This window comes from Dendropsophus ebraccatus, chromosome 1 (genome assembly GCF_027789765.1).
Source record: "Dendropsophus ebraccatus isolate aDenEbr1 chromosome 1, aDenEbr1.pat, whole genome shotgun sequence".
Classification (NCBI taxonomy): domain Eukaryota; kingdom Metazoa; phylum Chordata; class Amphibia; order Anura; family Hylidae; genus Dendropsophus; species Dendropsophus ebraccatus.
Window position 1 is genome coordinate 72,288,677 of NC_091454.1, and position 12,108 is coordinate 72,300,784.

At 43.6% G+C, this 12,108-nt stretch overlaps 1 protein-coding gene across 2 annotated transcripts in view; it reads left to right on the forward strand.

The window, feature by feature from the left end:
- The window catches only part of SNCB (synuclein beta), a 107,756-nt gene extending 101,452 nt beyond the window's left edge, over positions 1 to 6,304 (forward strand). For both annotated transcript variants that reach the window (XM_069955224.1, XM_069955216.1), the window contains one exon: positions 5,452 to 6,304. In XM_069955224.1, coding sequence (XP_069811325.1) covers positions 5,452 to 5,484 — 33 coding nt within the window. In that variant the 3' untranslated portion in view covers positions 5,485 to 6,304. The remainder of the gene's footprint in view (positions 1 to 5,451) is intronic.
- Positions 6,305 to 12,108: the final 5,804 nt, after the last annotated feature.

A 12,108-nucleotide genomic window follows, 5' to 3' on the forward strand; every position in this document is an offset into this window, starting at 1 on the left:
TCCCTATGAAGCAATCAGTTCAGGTCTGCAGACAGTAGGGGACTTGCAGCCATTATACAGACACAAACATACGGCTGTAGTATATTTGAAACCAGTCCAACATCGGTGGTTATTCACAGCCCATCAATATTCAGGGTTTACAAAATCGCTTACCCTGGTTTAGCTTCAAATAAATTGCTCCAGACATGGCTATAAAGCAGCATGATACATCCTAATATATCTGTAGATGATATGTAAGTATTTGCCAGTCCTAAATACATTGTTACTAGTGTACATTTATCAGTGATCATTGAAATTCCTATCCAATATCCAAGCATGCAACAAGGGACCTGGGCGCTGCAATCTGTGAAAACAAACAGGTCTCAGAGAAGACGTGTTCAGCCAAAGCTCAGCTATAAATAGGGAGGACACGCTGGGTTATTTCATTACCCATCTCTCCCTCTGGTGGATACTGAAGAAAACTCACATGCTGCAAAAGTCATTTGCAACCACTGCTTTTTATCATTATGAGCCCTCTAGCGGCCTCTAGCAAATCCCTGATTACTTCAGATCTATTGTACTGGCAGATTGGCGCACTAGAAGGGAGACTGGTTTGTTGCATCAGATTCATCACTAGGGATAAGATGTTATGAACCTAAATGTGAAAAGTCTTACAACCAGCAATATCTGATTTATTAGTGTTCTGCAAAAAAGGATTGCTTAATATTCTGAGGGGTTTGTCCATTAACAGCATTTATCGCTTTTATCCACTAGCAATGTATAAATGTATCAGAGGGGGTCTGACCATTGTAGAGTGCTTTGTTCTGTCAGTCTCATAGTAAATGAAGTGCTTGTCAGGCATGCACTTTACCACTCCATTCACATAGTGGACTTATGAACCCACATTCTGGTGATCGATGGGATCTCAGCAATCATTACACCCCTAGTGATCATACATCTATTATTGATCCTGTAAAGAGGTGATAAATGTTGTTCATGGGCAAACCCCCTTGAGTCATATTTGAAAGACTGGCATAAAAAAAATTGGGTTTTTATTATTATTGCTAAAGGTGCTGCAACTAGGTATAAAAAATATGAGCAAGGTAGAACCCATGTGGGATATGGGTTTGTGTTTTTTTTTTCATCAGTGGTTTATGTGAATATTAGCATGTTCTTTATAATTTATTCTATTAAAGGGGTTATCCAAAGAGCACTGCACTATCTCCCTCTCACCGTATCTGCTGCTAACTTCCACAGACAAGACAAGGGAAGCGGGAACATGCTGTGGGCATTAGGGGCATTGCGAATGGGCGAATCCATGGCCGCATGCTATGTCAAACATGTCGCTGCAACATCAGTAAGATTGTGCAGCTATTGATCATTGCGAGCAGCATGCACCCACCTCCTTTCATCTGCAGAAGTTATCAGAAGAGATGGGCAGAAGAAGGAAGTGGAACGCCAGAGAGCAGATGATATAGGACCTTTTCTCCTCTCCTAATAACCCCTTTAAGGAAAAGTGTTATATTCCTAACATTCCAGCAGCTTGTGGTTCAACTTTTCCTAACTGTAGGTCCTAGGTCAACATAAATAAAAAGGCACTGAAAAAAACAGCTAGCATTATACAGTAAGTAGATGGGGAAGGAGGGGGTTGCTACTGCAGCTATTTCCCTGCTTTTCTGTGAATGTTCATGACGTACTAATTGAAAGAGAGAACAGGCAGAGAGGAATCTAATTGGGGACTGTTGACTAGTGTATTAAAGAATAGATATCTTGGTTATTGTTTTAAATGGAAATCCCGGCACTCACCATATTCATCTCATAATTTTATTTGGTTCAAAACCGTAACAGTGTGAAACAGCAGAACGCGTTTCGGCTATTATATCTTTGTCAACTGCCTAATACAGAGTGAGACTAACAGGTTTAAACCTGTTAGTCTCACTCTGTATTAGGCAGTTGACAAAGGCATAATAGCCGAAACGCGTTCTGCTGTTTCACACTGTTACGGTTTTGAACCAAATAAAATTATGAGATGAATATGGTGAGTGCCGGGATTTCCATTTGATATACTATTTTGGGACTACGCTCCTTTCCGCGTGCACCACCAGCTTGCACGGAGTGCCACTCTGATCCTTCTCCGGTTATTGTTTTAAAGCTGAAGGAGCTTGTACAGTTTATTGTGATTTTAAATAAAATTTTAAATATAATTTTATTTTGCTATTAATTACATTTTCCACATTACGCTATGTTCACACTATGTATTGGCCTGTCTCTGCACAGATCATCCCGGCCGGTACTGCAGTACCAGCCAGATGATCTTTCCGGCCGCAGTGTTCTGGAGCCGATGTTCATACACTCTGGGATCCCATAGAAAAACAGGCAGTATTAATAGGCGTACAAAGTAGGGCCGTTTTTGCCGATTGCAACATACTTTTACGTAGTGTCAACAGAGCCTTCAAGTGCATCTCAATTAATTAGAACATCATCAAAAAGTTTTTTTCCAGTAATTCAATTTAAAAAGTGAAAGAACAATCGCAAGCCGAGATCAACGGACCAAACCCCTCTCAAGGATCAGCACAGGTGACAGGTAAATATCCAGATAACGGAGAGCTTGTTCTCACTGTAGCAGGTATCAAGCCTTGCCGAAGTAATGTATCAACAAGTGTTTATTAAAAGCAACACGTTTCGGCCCTTACATTATGATGGGGGCCTTTCCCAAGCATAAGCATAAGTTTTTATCTGGATATTTACTTGTCAACTGCGCTGATCCTTGAGAGGGGTTTGTTCCGTTGATCTTAGCTTAAGATTGTTCTTTTTATTTGCATGCACCACAAGGCGCATTATAGTGTTGTGCCTATTGTCTAGCACAACCATCTCAAGTGAGTGTTACCCACGCTGTGTCCCCGTGCCATTCTTATAATACTACACCAGAAGGCGCCCGGTGTCTTTTTTTTTTTTTTTTTTTCAATTTAAAAAGGGAAACACTTTCATTATATAGAGTCATTACAAACAAAGTGAATTTTTTCTAGTGTTTATTTCTGTTAACCCTTTCACAACCTGGGATCATTTATGCCTCAATGCTCAGGTCGTGATTTGACATCAGTTTATGGGATTATAATGATAATGATATGTCTGCCCCCTCTCCACTGACCCCTGTCGCTGTCGTAATCTTTTGAGAGCGGCAGGGGAGAGAGGGGAAGGGGCAGAGTGCGCGGCAGAGGGCACGGCCGCACGCCCAGCGCGCATCCTGCCTTCCCTCCTGTCCCTCACCAGCCTCCATAGCTAGAAACCCACTATGGCTACCATCGGGGCTCCGCTATCAGTTTGCACCGGAGAGGGACACCGGAGAGACCATTCTCTCTCTGTAGAGGGAGAATTGTCTCTCTGGAGCTCTATAGATACTGCGGTCTTTCTGACCGCAGTATTTATGGGGTTAACTCTGAGCACCGGAGCACGGCTCCGGTGCTGAGAGTTCCGGCAGGTCCTTGGCTATCACTGATAGCCGGGACCCGCCGCGGATGACACAGGCATAGCTGATAGCGACTTTAATTTACTGTGCAGTGGCGGGAGAGGGTTAATGTTGCTAATTATGGCTTACAGACAAGAAAAACAAAAAAATAATTATCTCAGAAAATTAGAATAATTAATTCAAAACACCTGCAAAGGCTTCTGAAGTGTTTAAAAAAAAGTCCCCTAGTCTGGTTCAGTAGGCAACACATTAATGGGGAAGACTGCGGACAGATGTCCAGAAGGCAGTCACTGACACATTCCACAAGGAAGGCAATACCCAAAAGGTCATTGCTATAGAAGCTGGCTGTTCTCAGAGTGCTGTATCAAAGCACATTAATGAAAAGTTGAGTGCAAGAAAAAAAAGTGTGGTACTAAAAGGTGCACAAGCAACTGGGATAACCGCAGTCTTCATAGAATTGTTAAGAAAAGGCCATTCAAAAATTTGGCAGGAATTCACAAGTAGTGAACTGCTGCCGGAGTCAGTGCTTCAAGAGCCACCACACACAGACGTATTCCAGGACATGGGCAACAAATGTTGCATTCCATGTGTCAAGCCACCAATAGACAATGCTAGAAGTGTCTTACCTGGACCAAGGAGAAAAAGAACTGGACTGTTTCTCAGTGGTCACAGGTGTTGTTTTCCAATGAAAGGCAATCTTGCATTTTATTTGGAAATCAAGGTCCCAGGGTCTGGAGGAAGAGTGAAGCAGCCAAAAGCAATAGAACACTGATCTCATCGATCTATGCAGTATAACTATACAGCATAGATCTCTATGAGAGATCAGTGTGCATATACTAGAAGTCCCCCAGGGGGGCTTCTAGTATATGGGTAAAAAAAAAAAAGCGTTGTTATTAATAAAAAGCCCCCTCCCCTAATAAAAGTTTGAATCACCCTCCTTTTCCCATGTTATAAATAAAAATAAAGAAATAAACATGTTTGTTATCGCCGCGTGCGTAATCGCCCGAACTATTAATTTATCACATTCCTGATCTCACACGGTAAATGGTGCACATTGCACATTGCACATTTTTGGTCGCATCAAATCCTGAAAAATTGTAATAAAAAGCGATAAAAAGTCACATATGCGCAATAAAGGTATCGATCGAAAGAACACATCATGGCACAAACAATGACACCTCAAACAGCCCCATAGACCAAAGGATAAAAGCGCTATAAGCATGGAAATAGAGCGATCTTAAGAAACATATATTTGTTAACAATGGTTTGAATTTTTTTCAAGCCATTAAATTAAAGTTATACATATTACATCGTACAGACTTGAGGAACATATATAACATGTCAGTTTTTCCATAGGACACACGGCGTAAAAACGAATCCCCCCCAAAGAAAAAGTATTGAGGTTTTTTTTTTCAATTTCACCGCACATATAATTTTTTTCGGGTTTCGCAGCATATTTTATGCAAATATTCAGCATGTCATTGCAAAGTACAATTAGTGACACAAAAAATAAGGGCTCATGTGGGTCTGTAGGTGTAAAAATGCAACTGCTATGGCCTTTTTAGCACAAGGAGGAAAAAACGAAAACGCAAAAACGAAAATTAGCCCGGTCCAGAAAGGGTAAATAGCCACTGTGCTTGATAAGCCAGCAAACTCGCCTGACGTTAACCACATAGAGAATCTATGAGGTACTGTCAAGAGCAAGATGAGACACCACACTCAACAGTGCAGAGGGATAAAGGCTGCTATCAAAGCAACCTGGGCTTCCATAACATCTCTGCAGTGCCACAGGCTGATTGTCTCCATGCCATTCCGCAAGGTGCCCCAACCAAGTATTGAGTACATTTAGTGTCCATACTTTTCATTTGGCCAACATTTCTGATATTATTATTATTTTTTTTAACAGTTGGTCTTATATAATATTCTAATTTTCTGAGATAATAAAATTTGGTAGCCAAAATATCTGGTACAAATATATGCTAAAACTTTTCTCTCTTGTTTTTTAGGATGATTACCAGGAATATGAACCAGAAGCATAACATCCCTTCACCCTGGACCCAGCCACCAGCAGCATCAGCACAAAGATAGCTATAATGAAGATACTAATAAAAAAAAAATTCCCAATTCCCTAATAACCCTGTCCAACCCCAAGAGGCGTGAGATCTACCGATTCTCTTTCCTCAAAAAGCGAGCTCTTCCTCTACTCCACCTTCAGAGAGCCTCATGTGAAATGGTTTTATGTATGGTAATCCTTAGCGTTGAGTCATAGTCCAAACAAAACTGGTGTTTAAAATAACAAAATGCCCTTTGTAACGTATGACCCCATGAATGCATTGTACTTGTCTTTGGAGTTATAATACCCCCGGGGAATTATTTCTGTTTCCCTCCCAGAGAATAATTGCCGGGGGGGTTTTAGTGAATTTTGTCTATCATAATTTTTTTGTTCTGGTGTGTCCTCTTCAGTAACAGGGGGGCCTGCAACCTCTTGCAACTGAACTAGCTGATATTTTTTGTGTCTACCTACATAAATGAAGCATGTTCTAACTTTTTATAAAGAGATGGTGAAAAACACCTAAAAATGTTCTTTCCTTTGTAACAAAGTGTCTGCCGTTAATTTGTGCACCTGCACTTTGGTGGTCATCAAGTTGAGGGAAAAAACACACAAAAAAAATTGTAGTCGTGAATGACTGACCTTTGACATAGTTTATTGTGTTCTTATGTGATATTTATTTTGCTGTTGTTTTTTATACATATATACACATATCTACAAACATATAAATGGGTTAACTTATTTGTGACTGTTCTGTAAAGCAGATAAAAATCTGTAAGAATCCATGCAGAATCTTTTCAATGTCCTCGTGTTCCAAATAATTTTGCAAAAGGAATAAAAAAAAGAATTAACCAAACTGTTATTGCTACTCTTTGTGATTTGATTCATGAGCACATATAAGGGAACTGCACTAAGACATATTGTATGGGCTAAGACCAATGTTGGACTGGGGTACCTAGAGCCCACCTGTGGAACTGATCCTGGGGGCCTGCCAATGAAGCCAGTGAAAAATGGCATGCTGACCTATTTCAATCATGGAATCATCTGTATCTGTGTCTACAATTCACTTGTGAGTATAATTATTTAAGAAACAATTTACACGAATAAAGTAAATGGCAGTCTGATACATAGGGATACAGGACTGTGCCCATGATCTACAAGAGTAACATGCTTTTAGTCAATACAGAAGGCCCTAAACATAAGCTCTCAGGGTATGCTGGGAGTTGCAGCTTCTGAGAGGATAATACTTTAATAAATGTCAATAACACAAAAAGGTAAACTAATTGTTGCATAGAGGCTCCTAGTGGTTAAAATTTATTGTACACAAGCTTTTAAGAAAAGTACTGTACAACCATCAGACCTGAAGGTCTATCAATGAAATGTTAACATTCTGTATTATCAATATACATATCATCATACTCTAACTGACCAAATCCAATATTACCAATTTATAAGAAATAAATATCACCACTTCATCACTACCATTACCAACACATAGTTACTAATATCACAATACGATTACCGTTACTAAATAAAATTCGCTATGCAAACATCGGTATTTCCCCCATATGCTGACCCATACAGACGTATATACCAATGGTACACAGACTCTTCACATAATATAATGGATTACAGCGCAAGTAAATCCAGTGACTCACAGGAGCCATCTTCTCTGTCACTCACTTTTCTTCTTTGTCTGACCTGGACATCATTAAAACTTCTCCTGGCCCCAATTTATCTCTGCACAATCTGCCAAACATTTTAAGCTAGGTAGAAAGGCTTTCATCTGTGCCCACATATAGTAAATAAGCCCCCTCTGTGCATAAATATAGAAGCTAGATCCTGTATTTGCATCTATATATTAGTTAGGTCCCCTCTGTACCCTATATAGTAGTTAGACCTCATTGTACCCCCATATAGTAGTTTTGCCTCACTGTGCCACTATATTGTATAGGCACCCTGTGTGCCCCTATATACTAGTAAGGTCCCCATATACTTCCATATAGCAGTGAGTCCCCATACAGTAGTTAGGCCCCCTCTGTGCATCCATATAGTACTTAGGCCTCTCTCAGCAGGTAGACCCCTAGGTAGGTAGAATCCCCCATGTAGCTATCCCCCATAGACAACCCATTCTAGGTGATTCTACCCCAGTAGGTAGTATCCCTATGTAGGATATTCACCCCTCTCCCTAGTAGAAAGCCCCCCAGTTTGTAATAGCCCCCATGTAGGCAGGTAATCCCTCTGTCAGTTAACTCCCCATTCCCCCCACCACCACCACCATCAGTAAGCAGTATCCACCATGTTAGACATCTTCTGTGTAGGTAATCCTACCCAGTTAGTTAGGGCCCTATTACACGGGACGATTATTGTTCAGATTAAGGTTGGGCTATAATGGCCTAAGTCAATATCGCGGTTTATCATCGGTTTTTCACATGTAGCCGCAGTAACAATAATTGAACAATAATTATCACCCCTTTTTGCAAACCACACCCACTTACCATGCAAAACTGATGATATTTTGATTCAAAAAAGTAAAAGAACTAACTGAGCAGCAACTCGTGGTTAGCTTATAATCATTATTATTCGTCATTATTAGGGGGTCTAAGCAGAGACCTGGACATGTGCACACACAGGGGTCATATGAGGTGTGTATGACTATATGGGGGGGGGTGGATTGGGGTATATTACTATACAGGAGGTACATAGAGATAGAGGTGTATGACTATACGGGGGGTGGATAGGGGTGTATGACTATACAGGGAGGGCAGATAGGGGTGTATGACTATACAGGGAGGGCGGACAAGGGTGTATGACTATACAGGGGGGCAGATAGGGGTGTATGACTATACAGGGGGGGGACAGGGCTGTATGACTATACAGGGGGGCGGTTAGGGGTGTATGACTATACAGGGAGGGTGGATAGAGGTGTATGACTATACGGGGGGGCGCGGATAGGGGTGTATGACTATACGGGGGGCAGACAGGGGTGTATGACTATACAGGGGGGCGGACAGGGGTGTATGACTATACAGGGGGGCGGACAGGGGTGTATGACTATACAGGGGGGCAGACAGGGGTGTATGACTGTACGGGGGCGGACAGGGGTGTATTAGTATACAGGGCGGCGGACAGGGGTGTATGACTATACAGGGGGGTAGATAGGGGTGTATGACTATACAGGGGGGGATAGGGGTGTATGACTATACTGGGGGTACAGGGCTGTATGACTATACAGGGGGGCGGATAGGGGTGTATGACTATACAGGGGGGGGACAGGGGTGTATGACTATACGGGGGGGAGGACAGGGGTGTATGACTATACGGGGGGCGGACAGAGGTGTATTAGTATATGGGGGGCGAACAGGGTTGTATGAGTATACGGGGGGCAGACAGGGGTGTATGACTACTGGGGGGCGGACAGGGGTATATGACTACGGGGGGGCAGACAGGGGTGTATTAGTATACAGGGGGGGAGCGGACAGGGGTGTATGACTATACAGGGGGGAGGATAGGGGTGTATGACTATATAGGGGGGGATAGGGGTGTATGACTGTACAGGGGGGACAGGGCTGTATGACTATACAGGGGGGCGGATAGGGGTGTATGACTATACAGGGGGGACAGGGGTGTATGACTATACGGGGGGCGGACAGAGGTGTATTAGTATATGGGGGGCGGACAGGGGTGTATGAGTATACGGGGGGCAGACAGGGGTGTATGACTACGGGGGGGCGGACAGGGGTGTATGACTACGGGGGGGTGGACAGGGGTGTATTAGTATACAGGGGGGGAGCGGACAGGGGTGTATGACTACGGGGGGGGGGGCGGACAGGGGTGTATGACTGCAGGGGGGGCAGACAGGGGTGTATGACTATACGGGTGGCGGACAGGGGTGTATGACCACAGGAGGGGCCGACGGGGGGTATTTGTATACAGGGGGGGCGGACAGGGGTGTATGAGTATATGGGGGGGCGGACAGGGGTGTATGACTACAGGGGGGCGGACGGGGGGTATTTGTATACAGGGGGGGCGGACAGGGGTGTATGAGTATACTGGGAGGCGGACAGGGGTGTATGGCTACGGGGGGCGGGCAGGGGTGTATGACTACGGGGGGGGGCGGACAGGGGTGTATTGCTATATAGGGGGGCGGGCAGGGGTGTATTACTATACAGGGAGTTGCATGCTGGGACCTGTAGTTCCCTCTGTAACAGTACAGGGCTGTAACATAGGAGGAATGGATGGGCTGCAATTTCTTCGTCTTGTGCATATACATGGGCTTTGCATAAATGGCCACCTTCTACCCCACTAGCTTGGAGACTGCCAGGAAGGGTAGTTCGAGTCCTAGGTCTGTCTTTAATTCGCTAAAGACAGACAGAGCTAAACCTTTACACTGCGACTGTGCACGGGGGAGAGTGAGACACCTAGTGGCTGGGGTGGAAAATCACAGCTCTCAGCTCTTGGTGTGACACCCAACCTAGTTACTTTCTGATGGGCGCAGGGCCGGTTTTAGACTAGATGTGGCCCTGGGCGAAGTTAAAGGTGGGGCCCCAAATGCTGAAATATTTTAGCAACAATTTAAGGTCCCCATACATGTTACTCTTTTGTTGGTGGTACCTGTTGCTCCTGGTGGGTTCGGCCATCAGCGTAAGGTGTATGGGGCTCTCTGGACAGTCCTCTGACAGATGATATCAGTGGACATAGGGGGTCGAGCTTGATGGAAAATCAACGCCCAACCTCTTTGTTCTCAGAGAGATAAGCCGGCATCAGATCTGTATGGCTATGGCTTTCCCCTCTCATAGAGAACACAGGAACACTCAGATGTGCCAAATTTCTGTGTATGGGGAGGACGGGACCGGATGGGACAGATAATTGTCAGCTGAAGGATTGTTCAGCCAGCAGTTATTGGAAGTGTACGGCCACTTTTAAGGCCGTATTACACGGCCTGATATTCCGCAGAAGCGAGCGCCAATCTGGTAGAATGGAGCTCGCTTAGAGAGCCTACTACATGGCTCTTTTATGATGCAGCAAAAGCTATGGAGGAGATTTATCAAACTGGTGTAAAGAAGAATTGGCTCAGTTGCCCCTAGCAACCAATCAGATTCCACCTACTTAGAATGTGAGTAATGAAAGGTGGAATCTGATTGGTTGCTAGGGGCAACTGAGCAAGTTTCATTTTACACCATGTTTGATAAATTTCCCCCCCTATGTGTATATATACAGTATATCATTAGTGATGTGTGTGCAATCCTTGCTGTATATAGTAAACAATAAAGATATATACTACCTGATTAAGGTCCCCCGGTGTCCTCAGGCCTTGTCTGTGATATATACTACCTGATCATGTTCCCCAGTGTCCTCTCAGAGCGATAGCGTCCTGATTCGGACAATTTTCGCTCCATGTATTAGGGCCTTTACTCAGTTCAGAAGGTTACATGCCGGGACTGCCGCTATATGCCAGAACTGCCGCTACATGTCAGGACTGCAGCTACATTATGGGTCTGCCGCTACATGTCGGGACTGCCGCTACATGTCGGGACTGCCGCTACATGTCAGGACTGCCGCTACATGTCAGGACTGCCGCTACATGTCGGGACTGCCGCTACATGCCGGGACTGCCCCTACATGCCGGGACTGCCGCTACATTATGGGACTGCCCCTACATTATGGGACTGCCCCTACATGGCAGGACTGCCGCTACATTCTGGGACTGCCGCTACATTATGGGACTGCCGCTACATTATGGGACTGCCACTACATTATGGGACTGCCACTACATGCCAGGACTGCCGCTAGTGGTGTAAACACAAGAACTATTTATATGAATTGCATTAAAAAAATAAAATAAAAAAATCACTATAATCAGGACCAAATATTACCTCCATACCGTTATTGAAGAAAACACACTATATATAGGCCAATATTACCACCATAAAAGTGACCGCCCCATAATGACTCTATATACACTATATACAGACCAATATTACCGCCATAGAGTGACCACCGCATGACTCTTTATATACACTATATACAGACCAATATTACCGCTATAGACTGACCACTGTATAATGAATGACTCTATATACACTGTATACAGACCAATATTATGTGTCTGTAACTCTATGGCTGTACTTTTGGTCTGTATATAGTTTATATATAGAGTCATTATGTGGTGGTCACTGTATGGCGGCAATTTGGCAATATCATTATGTGGTGGTCAATCTATGGCAGTAATGACTATATATACACTATATACCGACCAATATTAATGCCAAAGAGTGACCACCGCATAATGACACTTTATACAGACCAATATTATTGCCAAAGAGTGACCACCGCATAATGGCTCTATATACAGACCAATATTACTGCCATACAGTGACCACCACATAACTCTATATACACACTATATACAGACCAATATTACCGCCATAGAGTGACCGCCACATAACTCTATATACACACTATATACAGACCAATATTACCGCCATAGAGTGACCGCCACATAACTCTATATACACACTATATACAGACCAATATTACCGCCATAGAGTGACCGCCACATAACTCTATATACACACTATATACAGACCAATATTACCGCCATAGATTGACC